At 53.2% G+C, this 20686-nt stretch overlaps 7 protein-coding genes across 7 annotated transcripts; 2 read left to right on the forward strand and 5 right to left on the reverse strand.

Moving 5' to 3' along the window:
* Window positions 1-2556: 2556 nt before the first annotated feature.
* On the reverse strand, window positions 2557-3920 carry J4E93_001341 (uncharacterized protein; the record flags this gene model as incomplete). The annotated part of the gene is made up of 2 exons (XM_049339293.1): window positions 2557-3513; window positions 3723-3920. 2 exons carry the CDS (start codon window positions 3918-3920, stop codon window positions 2557-2559), a joined length of 1155 nt encoding a protein of 384 aa, XP_049203250.1.
* A 1204-nt stretch (window positions 3921-5124) lies between these two features.
* J4E93_001342 (uncharacterized protein) lies at window positions 5125-8547 on the reverse strand (the record flags this gene model as incomplete). Its single annotated transcript, XM_049339294.1, has 3 exons — window positions 5125-5361; window positions 5421-7939; window positions 7986-8547. 3 exons carry the CDS (start codon window positions 8545-8547, stop codon window positions 5125-5127), a joined length of 3318 nt encoding a protein of 1105 aa, XP_049203251.1.
* Window positions 8548-9165: 618 nt separating this feature from the next.
* Window positions 9166-10427, forward strand: J4E93_001343 (uncharacterized protein; the record flags this gene model as incomplete). The annotated part of the gene is made up of 2 exons (XM_049339295.1): window positions 9166-9198; window positions 9258-10427. 2 exons carry the CDS (start codon window positions 9166-9168, stop codon window positions 10425-10427), a joined length of 1203 nt encoding a protein of 400 aa, XP_049203252.1.
* A 1484-nt stretch (window positions 10428-11911) lies between these two features.
* On the reverse strand, window positions 11912-12835 carry J4E93_001344 (uncharacterized protein; the record flags this gene model as incomplete). The annotated part of the gene is made up of 3 exons (XM_049339296.1): window positions 11912-11944; window positions 12062-12561; window positions 12613-12835. The coding sequence occupies 3 exons, from the start codon at window positions 12833-12835 to the stop codon at window positions 11912-11914; spliced, it is 756 nt and encodes a 251-aa protein (XP_049203253.1).
* Window positions 12836-13779: 944 nt separating this feature from the next.
* J4E93_001345 (uncharacterized protein) lies at window positions 13780-14716 on the reverse strand (the record flags this gene model as incomplete). The annotated part of the gene is made up of 2 exons (XM_049339297.1): window positions 13780-13808; window positions 13858-14716. 2 exons carry the CDS (start codon window positions 14714-14716, stop codon window positions 13780-13782), a joined length of 888 nt encoding a protein of 295 aa, XP_049203254.1.
* A 431-nt stretch (window positions 14717-15147) lies between these two features.
* On the forward strand, window positions 15148-16366 carry J4E93_001346 (uncharacterized protein; the record flags this gene model as incomplete). The annotated part of the gene is made up of 2 exons (XM_049339298.1): window positions 15148-15309; window positions 15362-16366. The coding sequence occupies 2 exons, from the start codon at window positions 15148-15150 to the stop codon at window positions 16364-16366; spliced, it is 1167 nt and encodes a 388-aa protein (XP_049203255.1).
* A 997-nt stretch (window positions 16367-17363) lies between these two features.
* Window positions 17364-20637, reverse strand: J4E93_001347 (uncharacterized protein; the record flags this gene model as incomplete). Its single annotated transcript, XM_049339299.1, has 2 exons — window positions 17364-18620; window positions 18673-20637. The coding sequence occupies 2 exons, from the start codon at window positions 20635-20637 to the stop codon at window positions 17364-17366; spliced, it is 3222 nt and encodes a 1073-aa protein (XP_049203256.1).
* Between the last annotated feature and the right edge of the window lie 49 nt (window positions 20638-20686).

The following is a 20686-nucleotide window of genomic DNA, read 5'->3' on the forward strand; positions in this document are numbered from 1 at the left end:
ACATTTGCGTCTCCGAGAGTACGGTAACAGCTCCCCCAGATCGAGCTGCCTGTTCTGTCGACCGACATGAACATGGGGATCGAACTTTGTCCTTTTTTGGCTTTCGCATCTCGTTAGGATTCTCTTATCGAGATCAACGCGAGATGCTTCAACGAGATCACACATCAACTCTTTTTCACACGAGAAGGAATTGTTAATGAGGATTCAGACCATGCTTCTGAATTTTCATCGCTTCACGTCTCATACGAACCCCTACCGTTTGTTTAAGCCACCGCTTAATGAGCCCTACCGCACCTGAGTCAGCGCTTGGGTGGGACACCGACGGCGATGGCATGAACCTAGCAACGAGTTCTCAACATTCATCATACAGTCTCCAAGATAGGTACACCTCCGCACTGAGAGGATACTGAGAGGATCCGAATCCGAACACTAACAGGTATCTTCTATCTCTCTATCATTCGGTGGGGCATAATTTATTTGTCATGTCCGAACCTCATGCAAAGCAAACCACGTTCATCCCAACTCAAGACCTGCAGATGATCTGGCACGAGCAAATTCACGCATGTCTGCCAAATGTGGATGCGACGTCCGAAAGTGTTGATCAAAGAGGGGGATATAGTTCCAACATAACGGCGTTTTATCCATTTCGGGATGAGTGTACAAATTGCACTGGGTTACTTTCCTTTGTCGAACATCCCATGTGAAAGTTCCACAGATCACACAGGTCTTCACAACCAAGGGCAGTCTGTCACGTTGGATAGCAGCTAGCCGATGTAGTTGCGCACCGGAGGGACGCAGCATCCTTCGTTCTCTCGTCCTCGACCCGTATCCACAAAATTCGTCATCAGGATCCTCGGAACGAATTCCTTCTCATCGAACCGTTACGAAATCCTTCGCTCCACACTCCACTCCATCATCCATCATCCTATATCCTTGGATTTCCACTAGCCTGTATACAGTCGTCTCGCGTCACGTCAAGCCAAGCGCACAAGCGGTATACACGCTACATAAGCGAGAAGCGCGCAGGATGGGCTTCGGCCAGGACAATGCACATCAGAGCCAAACACCATGTCGCAACGTAACGAGAATTGCACATCTACCATGTTTTGAGCTGAAATCCCTCATCAACCCCCATCCTCTAGCAAGCGATTGGCGGAACCAAATACGCGAACTGTGCCGCATACCCTTACGCAAGGAGACCTCTCCACCGAGCAACTCGCTACCCAAGAACCGGTCTACCACCACACAGACAATGACCTTATACAAACAGGCCCTTCCAAAGGGCTGATATAATGACCGGGGGTTAGCGTTATGCATAGACGCGCGCTTCCTATCAGCATCTCGCGATCCCCGCGCTTCCTCCCATCCTTCCATCCTTCGAATCCTTCCAAGCCCCGTTTTGTGTCGACTTGGGGGGTACGTACGTTGCCGCGTCAAGCGACGTGCAGCAAACATATCTCCTTCCGGAGCATGCAGGTAACGCTCACATGCACGCCACGAGCCTATCTTTTCTTTCGATCGGCTGTCGGTGCCGGAACGTGTCGTACGCCATGCTTTCAAAACGTCCCGCTGCGCGGATCTCTCAATCTGGGATAGAAGCGGGCCTCTTCGCCTACCCTAGACGACGAATAGGCTTGCGTAGAGGAGCGAGGGCAAGAGGAGGCGAGAGGGACGTCAAAGGAGCGTGGGGACTACTGCGCCGCAGACATACGTGTCAGGCTGAGGACTGGGTTGAGTACGTACTCGTTGTGGTAAGGAGAGCGCAAAGTAGATGTCACCTGCGCTTGGTAGCATCTGCGATAGGAAAGTCGCGCCGCATGACTAGTTCAAAAGAGATATATCTTGTAGGCTGTTATGGCTGTCAAAGCAAGGTTCAAGGGGTGGTCGTCATGAGAAAGGCCCTCAGATCCCTTGGACCCGGGTGTCGGAAGATCGTATCTGGCTTAGTCGAGCTCGAAGCTGGCCGAAAAGAGGTAATACGCTGTTGATAAACTGCCAGATAATGCCTAATACGGTGAGTGTGTTTGACGACGTCCCAAACTACATTGAGCTTTACCTGAGTGTTGTCGTTGGGCTCCACCGCTGCTCTGAGCTTGCTTCACTATCAAAGCTACAGCTGCCATAGGATGGCGTTAAAGCCGCAGATTTTCAGATCTGCCATTGTTCGTCATTCTCTCTGTCCTTCAGTCGACGTCATGGTGGTATTGCAGGGGCAAGCGATAACGTCTCGATCACCACCGGTCGTTAACTCCTTCCTCACCCAGACTTAGCTTAGCGTACTGCGATCGAGTGACCTCAGCTGCAACTCGAATCCTCTCGTATCTGCATATCTGCTACATCATGCAGATATCACCATATCGGTCATGTTGCATCGAGAAGCGATCAGTAATCGGTGAATCTCGTATGTAGGCGATTTCGATCATCGAGGGCTTCGGAGTAGGCCGTATTCCAAATGCTTCCGATGTTGATCTACATCTGCTATGTTTGGAAGGATGCATCGCTTCGAGATGTGCTCCTCATCACGCTCATCCATCTGTGCGGCATTTTCACACCATCCTACTCTGCAACAACTTGCCCATTCTCCTTTCCACCCTCAACAGCCGCTCCACCCTTGAACTTGAACCTCTTCAGACCCCGCACACCAACATTGATCTTGAAACAGCTACCAGCGTGCTCATCAACCGGGCCTCCATTCTCTCCGCTCGTACCACCAGAGCTAGTAATGAAGAGCTCTTCGCCAACAAAGCAGGGGCACGTGGGTTGACTGGTAGGCACCTTGATCTCCGCCACAATCTCACCTTGCGGCGAGATCCTCAGTACATGCCATCCGCCGTGAAGAGCTGTCCACATGTAGCCCTCCTCATCAAGGCAATGACCATCAGGCACAGCACCCTTTCCATAGCGCTCGTCCTCTGGCATGGTGAAGTACGGACGCTTGTTGCTAATCTCGCCTGTCTTGGGGTCAAAGTCGAACTGCCAGATTGTCTTCGTAGGGCTGTCGGCAAAGTACATGGTGTCGTCCTTCTTGTTCCACGTTGTTCCGTTCGGGATCACGATGTTGCTCATCGGGCGATCGAGACTGCCATCGGGGTTTAACCGGAATACGGCGCCGTCTTCGCGCCACTCAGATACCATGGGATCGAACATGAAGCCGCACCAGAAGCGGCCTGCAGAGTCGACAGCGCCGTCATTGCCGCGGAAGTTTTCGTGTTTGTTAGCTGAGATTTCGTCCTCGGACCAGACTTTCTTGATCCATCGGTAATCGCCGGTCTTCTTGTTGGCAATGCCAAAGCCGTATTTGCCGCCGAAGATGAACTCTGAGTCGTTGCCTTCAATGTCTGCGGTGGCGCATACGCATATGTCGTAGTCCTTGACAGTGGTCAGACTGGAGGGGCCTTTGGCCACGTCCACGCGGAGTAGCTTCTTCTTTTCAATGTCCATGAAACGAATTGTGTTTGTCTCCTCTTCCCAGAAGGGGCCTTCGCCTAGGGAGTAGTATGTCTTGAGCCATGGCTGGGTAATTGTTAGTGAGTGTATTCCTCTCGAAAATGAGAATGGGTGTCGCGTCGCCCTTATGCGTCTTAGAAGCGACAGGCCAAACATAAAGGGTAGTGTTGCGATGCTCAAGACACGGCTGTATGACCTCAGCGGGGCTGGGCCACCCAAGTACCCCTCCTACGCCACCTCAAAGAAGGCACCCCAAGGAAACCAAATCCACGTACCTCTGTAATCTCATACTTCTTGATTCCAGACATCGCTGCAAAAGTCTCTGGAGCCTGGTTTGATGTAGGAGTGTCGCTCTCTTCGCCCTTTTGTTGGTTGCTGGCTTGTTGATGTTGTAGTGTATTGTTGTTCTTTCCCGAAGCGCCCGTCACGGCGGCCCTGATCGAGGACCACAATTTGGATAGCGTCGCTCCCATTTTCCGTTATGACGTCCCGATGAGCCGCCAATGAGGCTAGGAAGACCGTTGCTCTTGCTCCACTAATTTTTTGGACGGCTCCCGCGTTGAGTACTCCTTCCGCTTCAGCACGAATACGCAACGTTTGTCAATGTCTATGAGTTATACTAGAGAAAATCGAAGAGTCGCATAGTATTAATGCTATTAGACCTGGAGCAAACAAGAAACATATCCATTAATCACGGAACTGATGAGTACATATGTTGGGTACTGTACAGCACCGACATCTCCTTGCACCACCGCAAAGGGTCGCTGCCGTTCGTGCGGTCGCCCTGAAGCGCGCCCTGACCTCCGCTGCGCCTTTCAGCAGGAGCATTATCTGGCAGAAACGGGTACAGAAGCAGTATAGTGAGCGGTATTGCTCAGTGCTGATAGAATGTAGCGTTTGATGAGGCGATGATAACGATATTCCGCCGGCTAATCGGTCCGCCACCGCCTACAGGAAGAAGCTCGTTCGACGATTGCTGCGGGAGTGTTGTATCTTTGTTCCGGCTGAACTGGGCTAATCTCGACACGGCTGCCGTTGTCACGCGTCTTCTGGAACTTCATTGGAATTCTCTAATTGATTGCTGAGGGGCTTGTCGCTTGTAGGAGATCTGGCCTTTTTTGTCTGCTTACAGTCTGTTGCACGTGCCTACAGAGTTGGGGTTTTGGAGACGCTGCGCGGGAGGACCTGCGGTACCTCTTTCCCTCCAACGAAAAGTCTGTCAGCATCAATCTAAAGTCGGCCTTTTCTCCGTTTCGCTGGACGTCCAGATATCAACAAATTCGGATTCGATAAGCATCATGTTGTCAATGCATTGGCGAGCGTTCTCAACAACTTCCAACATCGGAAGTCCTCTTGCGCTCGACCGAAATTGCAGGTAACGGTTGAGACGCATGTACATCTATCCGAAGCAGCAGTGGACTGATTTACCTACATCAGTGCTGCTTCAGCATGACGTAGAGACACCATAAGGGAGATCGTGAGACTGTATCATGTGCTGCGGATGTGGAACTGGTCATCTGCACATGATCAATGTGTACTCTACTGTCTGCTATCCAATAAAAAAAGGGTCCCAATGACCAAACGCCACATATGCAAGTCGAATACTATGCGCCTTCCACTTATCCCCTAGATAGAAAGAAAAGAAAAAGTTTCAAACAGCACTTTCCAAGCCTCCCACTATCTCTTCTCCACAAGCAACAAATGCATAGCCGCATACGCAAGCACCACAAACGCACCCGCAAACACACCCAGCCCAATACAATCCTTCCACAGCGCCTGCGTGTTGAAACCAAACGAGCTGAGGATAGCGGAGCCAGGGACTTCAATGTCGAGGCCGTATTTGTGGTCGATGAGGGAGAGGTATTTGACTTCGTTGACGATGAGGCCTTCGAAGGCGTAGTGGAAGATTGAGAGCTGGGAGTATTTGTTAGCAAGGCTGAACTCGGACAATGGGGTGGGATGGTTGGGCTTACCGATTGCAGCCACTTGGCTATAGCAGGGATACTCTCCTTGTTGAGGAAGAAGCCAGAGAAGAGGAGACTGAACAGCATGACCAACACGCCGATCAGGTTGGCTACGCCGGAGTTGCGGAATACGATGCCAATGAAGAGGAAGATGGCAGCGGCTGCGAGGTTGAATAGGACGAGGAAGAGTGTGAATTTGAGGAAGTTGGGCCATGCGGGGATGAGACCAGTCATGGGGTACACAATGATACCGAGGATAATGGGTGGAAGCAGGCGCAGAGGGATGATGTCGAAGATGACCTTGGCGGCGAAGTAGGCGGGTGGGGAGTAGTAGCCCTTGGCACGCTCGCGGGTGAAGAGAAGTCGTTCGGGAGCGAAGACGGTGAGGATGGTCAAGCTGCTGAAGCCGAAAAGCGACAGGACGAACAGGAAAAGACCGAGGCGGTTCTGGAAACCCTTGATGTCGTCTGTGAGGCCGTAGAAGAGGAAGCCGAGGAAGACTGCAAGGACAATGGCGATAGCGTAGTGGGTAAGCATGAGCATAGGGTTGCGGTAAAGGTTACGCCAGGTTCGTCGGGACAAGATTCTGAACTGGCCAAAGAGACCAACCTTCCTGAAGCCCTTGAGCTTTCCTGCGGCAACGAAACCGTTTGGTTGTTGTACTCCATTGGTGCCGTTGGCTTGGTTTGCGCTGGCTACTGAGCTAGCAATGTCGTCGCGGATCCTAGCTGCGATGTCGGAAGAGGCGTAAGCGTTGATCAGGAGGTCCAAGTTTGTTCCAGTGGCGCCGTTCGCAGGAGGCGGGAGCTCGTCTGGGTCTTCGAGTATCTGAGGAGGCACGCCACCTTGTTGACGAGTGAGTTTCATCCATTGGGCTTTGATGGCGCCTCGGCGATCGTAGGGAGCTTCGTCATCAGTCTTGGGAGACATTGCACCGTCGTTAACAGAAGCAGTGTTCTTTTTCCTCGTAAATAGCTCGCGTTCTTGCTGCTGTTTGATCGAAGTCCTTCTCTTGCTCTTGGGTCGCAATATGCTAGAATTGCTGGGACTACCAGCAATGTCGCGTTCAAGCTCCGACGTGTTGATGCTGGGAATGGACTTGACAGCGATTGCACTGCTTGCGCTTGTAGTGAGTCCGTCGCGGTTGAGGTCACGGTTGAAAAGTGAGCTGTCTTCGTCGATGGGCTTCCGTGCTGTGCTCGCGTGCATGGTAAGATCCACGATGTAATCGGCGATGTTGAAACCAGGCGGGCAAGTGTAGCCGAGCTCGTCGAAGTAGTTTTGGCAGTTCTCGAATGGTCCAGAGTAGACAGCCCTGCCCTTCGCAAGCAGAATCAGTTGGTCAAAGAGGGCGACGATGTTCGAGCGTGGCTGGTGAATAGTGAAGACAACAGTACGATTGTAGTTCTTGACCAGGTTGACAAGGCACTCGACGACGTTGAAAGCATTGTAGGCGTCCAGGCCACTTGTGGGCTCGTCCAAGAAAAGGATGCTGGGCGAGGTGACAAGTTCGCAAGCAATACCGACACGGCGCTTCTCACCACCGGAGATTCCACGACCGCTTTCCTCAGAGCCAATCTTCTGATTGCGGATGTGGTAGATACCGAGTTGGCGTTCGACGTCTTCAACCTTTTGCTCCTTGGAAATGCGACTCATCTCCTTGGGCAGGCGCAATAATGCAGAGTCGAGAATCGTCTCGTGAACAGTCAAGGTAGGCAAAAGGGTGTCTTCCTGGTCGACGAAACCGATCACGCTTCTGAACTCGTCATCGCGGACCTTCTCGCCATTGATATAGAAATCGCCACTGTCGGTTCCAATCTTCTTCTTTCGAGCCAGGATATCAAGGAACGTAGTCTTTCCAGCACCCGAGGCACCCATGATAGCCAGGAGCTCTCCGGGATGGACAGCACCAGAGATGCCAGACAAAATCTGCTTCCCTTTCAGGTTGTAGGCGACGTTCTCGAAGAGGAAGGAAGCTGGCTTGTGGTCGGCGAGCAACTTCGCATCCTCGTCCTCCTCATCGTCCGACAGGTGGATAGGACCGTATCGATGGCTCTCAGCGCGGTGGGTAATGTACCAGATGGCCAAGATAGCCGCCACAATGAATAGCGCGATTCCTGCAATGACACCAGCGATCAACGGAGTGTTGATCTTCTTGATGGGTCTCTCGTAACCTGGCACTTCAGTCTGGTATAGACACTCGCCCGTGTCACATTGTAGGAAGATGCTTTCGTCGCCGAAAATGCTCGAGATCAGGTCGTTCATGGCAGGCTCCGAGAAAATACTTCCACTGTCCTTGCTGTTGATAGCGGAGATGCCTCTGAATTCAGCAGGACCTTTGATGGACTCCTTCAAGAAGTCACCAATGTCAACGGAGCCATCTTCTCCACAGAGCATCCTGTCAGGGACACACTCGCACTTGATGTTTTCGCATCGGTATTTCGTGATGTTGCGGTCGGATTCGGCGGTGAAATGGGAGGAGCACGTGTCGAGGGCGCAGTAGAAGGATTCTCTCTGGTCGACCCAGACTGCAATGGTTAGATATGAAAGATGGATGGAGGGTATGGAGCTTACATTGGAAGTTGCACTCCTCTGACTCGGCGTTGCAAGAGAAGGTCGCCTGCGGTTTCTTCTCCTTCAACGTGTCGAGGATCTTCCGGTTGGTGATGTCGCAGATCTGGAAGTTCTCCTTGACCAGCTGACCGTCCTTGTAGCAGACGCCGCCTTCTCCATCGGGCATCATGGCGTTGCAGGCATCGTTGGTCTGGCAGACGTTGCAGTTGATGCCAGACCAGCCCTCTGAGCATTCGCACTCCTTTGCGCCTCCGCGTGGTGAGCGGTTCTTGCCATCGGGCAGGGCGCCGCAGAGGGGCTCTGAACAGTCTTCGCCACCAAATCCAGGTCCACAGTTACATCTCCCGTTCGCCTTGCTGCAGTCGGCAAACTGCTTGCACTTGAAGTCTTCCAGGTTGCAGTTGAAGCATGGCGGACAGCCATCGGGTCGGTCGCCGTAGATGGAGAAGAGATCCTGTGGCGAATCGGCGAGGGTGTAGTTGGCGAACGTCTTGTGGGCTGTCGCCGTCGATGCCAGGCCCAGCACGGCGGCGAGCGACGTCGCCCAGGTTCGTTGGCGCATCGCGTCTTGTTTGCGGCGCGGGATGAGCTATGCGATAGCTACCTAGATTGTCGTGTGCCTGCTTCTTTCGAGAGTAACGTGACGAGACGGAAGGTGGCTGCCAAAGTCAAAGGAACGGCAAGAGCTAGGCAGCTCGTGGTAGTGACGGAACACAACAGGCGGCGATGGGTGGTGGCCAGATGATGGCAGTGCTGCTATCATCGGCCTGTGGAGACGCTGATTCGTGGAGGCTGGGCTGTCTCCAGCCAAGCACCACGGCGGACCGCTAGACCGAGGCACACGCCAACAGGCAGCATCGTCCTCGTCATCATCGATATCTGGCACAACATGCAGAAGCGCAAGATATGGATATACATCACGCGACTGGCAGCCTCGTCGCTGGCAACGCGCTGATCAACGTGATCGCGCGCCATCAGCGGCGACGCGCTCTTGCCAGCCAAACCTAGCCGTCGGAGCGCTCTAGCTACTAGCTCGCCCGCTTCAGCGGAACCTCGAGAGGCTATCATGTGCGCCCTATGTCAATCCCCATAGCGACCTTGAGACTTCCAAACTATATAACAGAATTTTTCTTTGCACTCTTCCGCTCGTCACAAAGCATTTTCTAATTTGCGAGCCAAGATGGTCAAGATTGAAGAATTCGCCGTCGAGTCCGTATGTCATTCCCCGCATCTCGCACTCCACGTGGGGAGATGACTAACTAACATGCCCAGTGGATGGACGCGTACGAGACGAAATGCAAGTACAACATCGCCGAGACGTGTTGCGCCTCAATTTCCGTCGATCAGCTACGCGAGCTGTCAGAGAACAAAGATCAGCCGGTTTTCGACACCTCACGTGTCCTGACCTATGGTGCCATCAGAGGCAGTGACGACCTACGCAACAACCTTGCACGACTATATTCTGCCAAGGTCACCAACCCTCTCTCTCCAGACAACATCCTCATCACTCCCGGTGCCATCCAAGCAAACTACCTGACTGCCTACTCCCTTGTTGGACCTGGAGACCATGTCGTCTGCCACTACCCCACCTACCAGTCCCTCTACGAGGTACCCAAGCAACTGGGTGCCGAAGTCGACCTGTGGAAAGCAACCCCAGAGAACAAATGGGTACCAAAGATCGACGACTTGAAGGCGCTTATCAAGCCCAACACCAAGCTCATCATCATTAACAACCCCAACAACCCTACCGGAGCCATCCTGGGAAAGACCTTCCTCCAAGAACTCATCGACATCGCGACCGAAAAGGACATCACCATCATGAGCGACGAAGTCTACCGCCCTCTATTCCACTCTATCATCCCCATAGACAAAGAATTCCCGCCTTCCCTCCTATCCATGGGCTACAAGAACGTCATCGTCACAGGTTCCATGTCCAAAGCCTACTCCCTCGCCGGTATCCGCATTGGCTGGATAGCATCTCGCAGCTCTGAAATCATCGAGAAGATCGCTTCAGCACGGCACTACACCACAATCTCCGTGTCCTACTTCGACGAAGCCATTGCCGCTTATGCTCTCCACTCATCAACAGTGCACAGCCTACTAGCCCGCAACATCCAACTCGCGAGGACCAACCTGGCTCTTCTGGAGAAGTTCCAACTCAAGAACGAGGATGAGTGCGAGTGGGTGAAGCCTGTGGCTGGTACTACGGCTTTTGTCAAGTTTCACCGAGAAGGTAAGCCGGTGGATTCTGTGGACTTTTGCAAGAAGTTACTGGAGGCTACTGGCGTCATGTTTGTGCCTGGCAGTACTTGTTTCGGTGAGGAGTTCAAGGGATACGTCAGGATCGGATTCGTCAATCAGACGGATATCGTGAAAGAGGGGTTGGATGCTGTGACGAAGTTTATACGGAAGAATCTTGATGAGGTGGAACTAGCAGAATAGAGTATTGTACGATCAATGGGAAAGCTTTACACGAAGCGCATACAGTTTGCAGATCGCTGTCGGTCCGAAACAGCCACAGCCTTTGCGCCACACTGGCCACAGGATTGGGGGCGGCTAGTGGACTCAGCCCTGGACGCCTTACGCCCGTCTCATGGAAAGTCTGACGGTGCGACTTCACAGCCCCGACCAGTGATCAACAGGTTCTACCTCACCGATGATAAGTAAATAGTAAGCGCTGTGATACAATAAAACCTGTTCTCCCCTTATCCCACCATACCCTCCACACTGTCCCGATCACTCCTTCTCCACACCTCTCCCCTCCAATTACATACACATCATTCTTACAATGACAGACCCATCCAAACTCCAAGTCCCAGGCCCTTCCACCGAGAATGAGAATAGCAACCCCACAACCCCTCTCGTAAACGTAACAAGCGCATCCACAACCTCCACCTCAACATCCACATCCACATCCACATCCTCCTCAAAACCCCCAACATCAACACCAGACCGCCCCTCCTCCTCCCATTCCTGGCGTTCAAAACTGCACATCCATTCCAGTTCCCCGCGTTCCAAATCCGTTGAACCGGGTAAAGAGCGCTGGCGCGATGCGACGCTGCCTGAGAAGGAGCGATGGAAGGATTGGCAGAAGGCCAAGGATAAGGAGCAGTTGCAGGGGTACGTGATTACGACTGGTATACTTGGTGGCGTCTGCTAACATGGAGGACGATAGGTCGGCAGTAGGTGCGTTCACGCAGTTTTATAAGGGGAAGGGGAGTACGGGGTATTGGTTGGATGTGGGGTTTTGAGAGTGTGGAATACTGGGGTTGATTTCATGATCATTGGATAAATGAGGGTGGCATAAGAAAATGAACATGCTCTGCGATTTGACTGTTGAACAATTTAGACTTCGATATCGGTTCCCTCGCGAATCTGAGAAACGTTCCATTGAACATTTGTCATCCATTAGGAAGCCTGATCTTTCACCTCGATATAGTCCACGTAGAAACAATGAGAAGGACGGACAAAGGGGTATCGTAATATGCAGTGATGCTCATGACATCTACAAGGGGTATAATGTGAAGGGAATGAAACGTAACAGTATGAGAACAACCTGTGATAACCGAAAACCGAGTACGTGAGCTTGCTGATTGCTGTATATGATCGCGACGTGATGCAGAGTGTTGAACGCTGTCATGGTAGTCGAAGGCTTTACCGACGTGTGTTGAATTCGTGAGCTTCAGATGCAGTGTACTGGCTGATACCCGACTGAGACTATGTCGAGCGCTTTTTCCTCGTTGTACGGGCAGGCCTGGGCACAGTGATACCGGGTATAACCTCTATTGACAAAGATATACTCCAGAAGCGGCCACCACCTTGCCGGAGCATCCAGACATGTCGATGAGAACATGAATGTGGTATACTCAGGAAAGCCTTGGTTGCTTCGATGAAGTCCATGTCCACTGAAGTGGCGCGATTAATTCCTACTCGATTGAGGACAGCGCAGGTATGAGTAGCTATGACTGTTCTTGGCATCTTGTCGAGAAAGATGGGACCTCCAGAGTTGCCTGTGTCTTCCTGTTAGCATTGTTCCAAAGCCTAGATGTCTTTCAGGGTTGGCACTTACCGCTCACGGTCGATAGCTTATACTCTAAGAGCTTTTTGGTCGCCTGCGTAGCCTCGCCCGCGACTTCGTACATGCATCCAGCTGTCTGACAATCTGGACATGAACCGCGGACTTGTGTTTTATTTTCGCCAGGATAGCCTACGACGAGCACTCTTGTTTCCACCGGTAACAATGGCGCCTGGTATAAAGCTGGCTGGACCTGCGTAAACTTGCTCTCGAGCTTGATGAGAGCCATGTCGTTTTGTGAAGCGAACTCAGAGCGTTTCCATTCTTGAAGCACTATGGCGGTTTTCCCGAAACGCTGTTGAACACCAGTTCCTTTGAACGAGGAGCCTTGACGGTGGTATCCAATGTATACTTTGATAGACACTGCTCGAGAGACACTGTTCTCTCCACCATAATGTCGAACGTTATGTGCCGCGGTAAGAACTAGGTCGAGTCCTATGAGGACTCCAGAGGCATCGAACTCGTGATTGTGCTCATCCAGTATCTCAAGCTTGGCAACGGCTATTTGAATTCATTAGCGATGTTCCCACTTTGTCAGCTGTAGTCACTTACATCGGTAATCTCCGTTTGCATCTTTGTACTGGGCCTCGTCCACATGGAGTCGAAGACTTTTCTTGACCAATGCCTCAGTCCGTGGCCCATTCGCGATGAGCTCCCAAGCCTCCAACTCCTTCGAGGCCGCGGGCCTACTATTGTCCTTGTTTGTTTTTGGGCCTCTACCCGGGACGGAGGAGGCCCTTGGGCTCGGGTGCGATACGGAGCGAGACGATCGCATGCGTGGGGAGCGAGGTCGATCGCGTTTGACGTCAGTTGTGGGCGGACGAAGAAACAGTGAAGAGGGAGAGACTGTGTGCAACGCCTTATATGCCAGGCTAGAGGGGCTGTCTGCTGGTATTCGGGGTATTGGTCACGCGACGGACCAAGAAGGCACTGCAAAGTATGTCCCTGTTGAGCGTGACTTCTTTCGGTCGTCCAGTGTGATGCTCCCATTACAAGAGCTGAAGCTGTTTGTCAAATCGGGTCGACGGTTCGACTACCCGCCCTGTGTTTGCTCGGTGCTCCATGGCTATAGAACCATGATCTACGTCAGTCGGCATTGGCGCTGTGGCTTTGCACAGGGGGCTGGTTCAGTCCTAGATCTCCTATTCGTTGTATGCAGTCACGCTGCAGGCTGGTCAGCTGGGAAAACTAGGACGCAAGAACCTGTTTCAGCCCTGTGAGCAGATCTAGGCCAGAGCCTACACGCAAAAACCAGCGGAGAGAATGTGGACAAGTAGGAAGAAAGTAAGCTGTAGAAGAATCGGACAGGAGCGAAAGCGTGCACCTAGTCACTCATCATCAGCGTTCCCGCCTCTTGTGACACATTGAAAGCAACTGCCAAGCGGGCGACAAGAAGCAGTCGATGCTGCGTTTCAATGCGCAATCCGTATATTGGAGTCGTACCGACAGCATTGCCCTTTGAGACTCGTGCCGGACCAGTATCTTACAGTAGTTTACAGTTACCTGCCGTTATATATACATATCGTGTACACGGTGTTCTACTACGGATCGTAGTAGATCGTGGGCAGTTTCGTTGTATCGACAGCGGACGCTTAGCAGGAGTTGTCGCCACCCGTGATGCTACTAGCGCTTCTGTGATCTCAGCGAGCTCGTAGTGATGACAAGGCATGACTTGCTCAAAGCGACTTGGAGTATTGCCCTTGTGCGTGTACGCGAGACTTATTCCTCAGGAATGATTCGGTCGACAGCTGCGCCTCGTTTAGTATTGACCTCGAGAATAAGACCAGATAGCCATACCTTTGCCGTTCTCGAGCAAGTAGCCCGAGCAGTCAATCTTCCACTCGTCTCCCCTCACCTTGACCTTCGCAATACCGAACCTCAGAACAGCGAACTTGAACTTCAAAAAGAAGTTCGTCCACTTCTGATGCACCCAGCGCGCAGAACCCTCCCACACACGCGCCGCAATGTTCATGTGTCCCAAGTCATCCCAAAGTTTCTGGCGCCTGAACCGCTCCGCCTCGAGCAACTCAGCCACCATGGGCTCCGTCTTCTCACTTATTGTCGCTCTCCCCAAATCTGTGTATATGACGCGCTCTTTCAGCCACGGCACGGGCTTGACTGTCATGCGCAATTGCATCGGCCCGCCTTGTAAACTGGGAAGAACCTCGAGTGCGCGCATGCGATTGCTGGGCGCGGTGCAGATGTAGCAGCCGATGATGATGAAGCCCACTCCTACCACGACATAGGTTGGTCGGACGAAGAAGGATAGTCCATTGTCTTTGATGTCGTCATTGAACTTGATCGAGAATGCTCCAACACCGATCCACAATGCTCCCGTTCCGTACACCTTTAGATAATACCACTTGTTCTTGGGCGCTTGGTAGAGGAGGACTGGTTGGCGGGTTTGGACGACTTGGCGGAGGACTGGGTCGTTGCTCACGAATGAGCTGGGTCTCGGTGCGACTACGCTGGTCTTGGGATATTGGTAGCGGCGAAGTATGGATGAGGTGAAGGAGCGATTCTGCCGTATCGTGCGTATCGTGGAGGGTGTGAAGAATGATTCTCGTGTTCCGAAGAGGGCGGCGCGGAGGGATGAGGGGAGGCGGAGGGTGTGTTGGCGCATGAAGGCATCGAAGCCCCGGGAGAAGGCGGGCATTGTGAGTGTAGTGATATGTGTGTTCGATGTAGCGCTATACACCAAGCATACTCCAGCAAGTCAATGCGGCAGTATGTGGGCGTGGATGCCGTCGCGACATGTCGGGAAAAAGTCCAACTAGAAGCGGCCCAAGCGCGTCCCGCTCGACACCTCCGAAGCTTATTCCGCCCAACATTTCCCGCCAGCAGATCAGCACCGTCGCCAAACACCCTCCCACTGCCATTGTCCCCGCCCGTCAATTGATTTCCCATGGCTTCGCTCGCCGCGGTATGTAGGGTCTCGGCGCGGGCTGCCTCGCAGCAGCTGCGCAGCCATGGCGCCCGGAGAGGTATGCAAGAGAAGGCTCGAAACACCGGAGAATGGACAATTTGTTGACATGATGGCCAGGACTTCACTCAAGTCAGGCGTCGCTCGCTGCGCAAAACTTCAACATGCCCGCGCTTTCACCGACCATGACCGAGGGCAACATTGCGAGCTGGAAGATCAAAGAGGGAGACTCTTTCTCCGCCGGCGACGTGCTGCTCGAGATCGAGACGGATAAGGCGCAGATGGACGTCGAAGCGCAGGATGATGGTATCTTGGCAAAGATTACTGTACGTGGGGAGACATCTTCTTGGATCATGGCATGGCTAATGAGAAGTCCAGGTCCAAGACGGTTCCAAAGCAGTCCAGGTCGGCACACGGATAGCCGTCACAGCAGAGCCCGGCGACGATCTGTCCACCCTCGAGATACCCGCAGAAGAGAGCCCTGCACCTAAGAAAGAGGCTGAAGCGCCCAAGGAGTCTAAGAAAGAGCCTGCGCCAGTACCAAAGGAGGAGCGTACCTCTGCCCCGACTGCCAAATCCGATGCCTCGAAGAAAGCCTCCAGCGGCAAGGCCTCCAAGCAAACATACCCGCTATACCCCTCCGTACAACACTTGCTCGAAGTCAATGGCTTGCCAAAGGAGGAGGCTGATAAGATACCCGCGACCGGTCCTGGTGGCAGGCTGCTGAAGGGAGATGTCCTCGCATACGTTGGTCAGATCGAGAACTCATACCCTTCGGAGCTGGCGAGCCGCTTCACTAAGCTATCGCATCTCGACCTCTCCAACATCAAGCCCATGCCCAAGAAGGAGGCACCAAAGAAGCTAGCAGCCGAAGCTCCAGCAGTCGTAGAGGACCTCCCTATCGAGGTAGCACTACCCGTCTCCCTCACCGCAGTGATGGAGTGCCAGAAGCGCGTCAAGGACTCAATAGGTGTCTTCTTACCCCTCTCAACCTTCGTTGCGCGCGCCGCCGAGCTTGCCAACGAAGACCTCCCTCGCTCCAAGGTCGCAAAGCCGACCGCTGACGAACTATTCAACGCCGTTCTAGGTCTAGACAAGGTATCATCGAAGTACTCGCGGGGCAACTTCATCCCAGAAGTCACCGCGCTACCACCCACCGCCATGCCCAGCAAGCGCGCCCCAGCACCCAAGTCGGACATCCTCGATATGCTAGCTGGCAAGAAGTCCTCTGCCAAGAAGTCCGTTTCAGGCGCCGCAGATGTCGCGGGACCTCTCAACGTCTTCAGCGTGAGCGTACTCAAGGGCGACGAGAAGCGCGGTCGCGTCTTCCTCGAGCGCGTCAAGGCGGTGCTCGAGGCTGAGCCAGGGCGATTAGTCGTCTAGGTGAAGATCATTGCGCGATTTGTATCATATTATCCACGTCAACCTAGGAAAAACTGAACAGCCTGGAGCCTACGTTGACGTTGGGTCAACTACTTTGCAAGTTTTTGGCCTCATGTAGTCTGCAGATCTGTTCAGTTTTCTTTCTTGTATGAGATGCATCTCTACCTACCTATTTGAAGGGTAGAGGTACCGGCAGGTAGCCATTCCCACTTCCATGACGAATGCCAAATTTTAGACGAATTCTTTATACTTGTTCCTCTCGTAAATACCTCCATGCACCTTCTGTCCCCATGATCAGCCCATCCCTCAAAGTTTAGAGGTCATACGCGGATTCGCTCTCCAGGGCTGTAGCTCATCGGGCGGTACTTCCCATAGAGAACTCAAGCTACCCATGTACACACCCTTCTTGTTTCCATCATATCCCGCGATTCGCTGCGCTCATGGTGTTCTCGACGATCTCATCTCCTGCCGGCCTGGTGCGGAGTGTTTGTAGGTAAGGTGTCGGGGTAAAGTAAAATGCCGCAAAGCTACCGCGTCGCACCAATGCAAAATACCGCAGTCTACTTCGGCGGCTGCGCCTCGCTCTAGGTGTATACATAGACAGACCGCCCAGAAAACTGAATTGTAACAAGATCTTGGATTTGTTCTTTTTCTCATGCACACAGTTGATGCTGACCGTCAGGCCCGAAGCGGTTAGCACGATGGGTCTCATGGAAGCCCGAGCGCCAGAAGGGAATTCCATCGGCTTTACTGGACGTCACGCACTGCAGTTCGAAAAGATGGAGCAGGCAAAATGTATGATGTGGTAATCTTCTTTATTATATCTAAGGATCGTAATGCACGTTGTCATGATCGTGTCTAAACATTCTATGTAACTAACTTTTGTGCTAGGCAGGTAATTTGCTCGTAGAGAGCAAGAACGCCTCCTTGCATGCCCTTAGCAGAGCCTTCCACTCCTGCCATACCAACTTTATACAGTTCCTCCATCGTTTTGGCTCTAAGCCTTCTCCTGCATGTTCTCGCTACCAGCGACAGAAGAGTCGCGGCTGTAGTAGCGACCAAAGACACGGTCCTCAATCTCCATATTCTTGTCGACCTTTCCATTACCGTGCTTAGCCGCCATACGACGGAAGTAGATGCGCTTGCACCACTTCCAGAACTCGATACCAGCAAAGAAGATACCAGTCTCGATGAAGACGATACCCCACTCCCAGTCGATGGGCGCGTGCTTGAACACAACCGTGTTGAGAACAGGGATGTAGATGAGCGGGAAGAGGAGGACGAAGCCGATCATGATGGCCCAGAAGAGGAACTGGTTCCTCCACACATCGAGCATCCACTGGGTAAAGTAGCGCTTGCTGCCTGGCTGCATGCGGAAGAAGGAGCGGCGCATGTCGATCATCTCCCAGGCGAGGAAGAGAGCGAACCATGTCAGACAGGCGAATGTGCAGGCGCGGGCACGGAAAACCAACTCGCACTGCTCGGAATAGGTCTCGTTGCAACCCTGGCCGAGTTCTCCGTCACCGAATCCGAAGACGACGAGCACGAAACTGGCTAAACAGAGAAGCGTGATCCAGAGACCATAGACAACCATGTCGACGAGGAACTCCATGGTGAAGATACCCGTCTTGAGGGACTGGGGCGGGCGGTTCAGAATATCAGGGACAGCACGTTCGAAACCGAGACCCATGTCAGGCAATCCAGATGTGGCCATGATAATCCAGACAACCTGGACGGGCGCGAGAGGGAACACGGAGAGACCAGTCCTGTCTTTGAAGGCAAGACCAACGAGGAGCGTACCAGCCTGAGCGACGTTCTCGGCCAAGACGTGCAGCACGAACTTCTGGATGTTGTCAAAGATACGGCGACCTTCTTCAATGGCAGCGAGAATGGATGCGAAGTTGTCGTCTGTGAGCACAATATCGGAGGCTTCCTTGGCGACGTCGGAACCGGCTTGACCCATGGCAATACCAACGTCGGCACGCTTCAGCGAGGGAGAATCGTTGACACCGTCACCAGTCATGGCGCAGAAACGGCCGCGGCGATGAAGAGCTTCGATCATGCGAACCTTTGTGCTAGGCGCACAACGGGCTACGACCAATGGCAGGACAGGGAGCTCATCGACTTGGTCGTCAGTGAGTTCATCGAATTCAGAAGCAGTCATAACCAGCGACTTGGCGATATCGGCAGAAATCTTCTTGTAGCGGTCGGCTGATGGCAGGATGTGAACTTCAATGGCAATGGCCTTTGCTGTCTACACAAAGGGTCAGTATATGTTTCAAATGCGTTTTGTAGTCAAGACTTACCTCAGGATGGTCACCAGTCAACATGTGGACCTCAATACCAGCCTCGTGGCATTGGCGGACAGCGACAGCGGATTCGGGACGAGGAGGATCGTACAGACCGATGAGACCACGGAAGACAAGGTCGGATTCGACAGAGGTACGGGCGACTTCAGCACCCTTCTCGACTTCGCCGGGGTACTTCTTGCTGGCCAAAGCCAAGACACGGAGACCGAGACTGGCGAGAGCTTGCATGTGCGAAAGGATCTCCTCACGGAACTCGTCGGTAATGGGCTGGGATTGCTCCTTGCCATCAGCGAGGTACGTGGTACAGCTCTGGATAACGCGCTCGACGGCACCCTTGGTGAAAGCGTAATTGCCTGAGGCATGCTTCATGATGACTGACATGCGCTTGACGTCTGAGTCGAATGGAAGCTCAACGAGATCCTCCCAGGTAGCAGAGTCGCCCTTGACGAGATGGCTGCGATTCATGCCGAACCGGGAGGCGAAAACCTGGATAGCGATTTCGGTGGGATCACCATGAGCCTCCCAGGCGCCTTCGTTGTTCTGCTTGACAGCAGCCAAGTTGGCCAAAGACGCGACCTTGAGGAATTCACCGAAGCCTTCGATGTTGTGGCCTTCAAGCTTCTCAGCACCGAGACGCTCACCGCAAGCCTCGCCTCCGGACTTGAGGTCCATCTGGCTAGGAGCAGCGGAGCCGAAACGCACGTGACCAGCGGTGGGGTCCTGAGGAGCAGTGGAATCTTCGATGGTGTAGGTTCCAACACCTGGGATCCAAGCACCACGGGCAATCATTTTACCCTGCGTAAGCGTTCCGGTCTTGTCAGAGCAGATGTCGGTAACACCACCGAGAGCCTCGAGGGACTTCAGGTTTCGGACAATAACATTGCGCTTAACCATGGACTTGGTACCAGCTGCCATGGTAATCGTGAGCACGACGACCAAACTAGCGGGGATCATGGACAAGCCGGTGGCGACAGCGTAAATGATGACTTCCTGGCGAGAACTGAACTCGTTGGCTGCAAGGACGATGATGGCACACACGACGGCGATGAAAAAGAGCAACACAGCCAGCTTGGAAAGCTTCTTCTGGAGAGGAGTTCCGACATTGAGACCCAAAAAGCGACCGATAGCGTCGGTAGTGGTAAGCGTGTAAGCCTCGAGGTAACGGTGAGGCTTTGCCTTTCCGTTCTCCTTTCGCTTGACGGGTCGGACCTTGGACTTGGTCTCGCGGAGCTGGGCAGCGATGGCACCGATTTCGGTGTAGGCACCGGTTGCAAAGACAATTCCCTTAGCTCGGCCCTTGGTGACCGAGGAAGAGCTGTAGGCGACGTTGAGACGATCTCCGGGACCAGTCTTCTCTTCGAAAGTGGCATCCTCTTGCTTACGGACAGGCAGAGACTCTCCGGTAAGCAGGGCCTCGTCGGTCTCGAAGTTGACGGCGTCAAAGACACGCATATCGGCAGGGATGGTGTCTCCAACCTTGACCTCAATGACATCTCCAGGGACTACGTCGGCGGAAGGGATGGTGACTTGCTGGCCGCCACGGATAAGACGGGCAGTAGGCGAACTGAGAGAGCGTAGGGAGTCCATGGTCTTCTCAGCAGACCATTCCTGGAAGAAACCGACGACGATGTTGAGACCAATAACGAAGGCAACGACACCACCTTCGATCCAGGACTTGATACCGAAACTGACAGCCATGGCCATAATGAGGACTAGTGTCATAGCGTTGGCGACCTGCGCGATGAGAATCTTGACTGGGGAGACGCTCTCAGCTTCTCCAAGTTCGTTGGCGCCATAGTCGTCGACACGACGCTTGGCTTCAGAGTCATCAAGACCATGCCATTCATCGGTCTTCAGCTCGGTCTTGACTTGCTCCAGCGTAAGGCTGTGAGCGGGCGCGGACATAGGCTTGTTGCATTGTCCACTGACATGACCCTCAAGGGTCGTTTCTTTCTTCCCCATGATTGTGGGTGTTTAGGGAATCAAAAGAGTTGGTTTTTGGATGTTCGGT

The sequence above is a fragment of the Alternaria ventricosa genome (genome assembly GCF_023758065.1).
Source record: "Alternaria ventricosa strain BMP 2768 chromosome Unknown scaffold_2, whole genome shotgun sequence".
NCBI lineage: Eukaryota > Fungi > Ascomycota > Dothideomycetes > Pleosporales > Pleosporaceae > Alternaria > Alternaria ventricosa.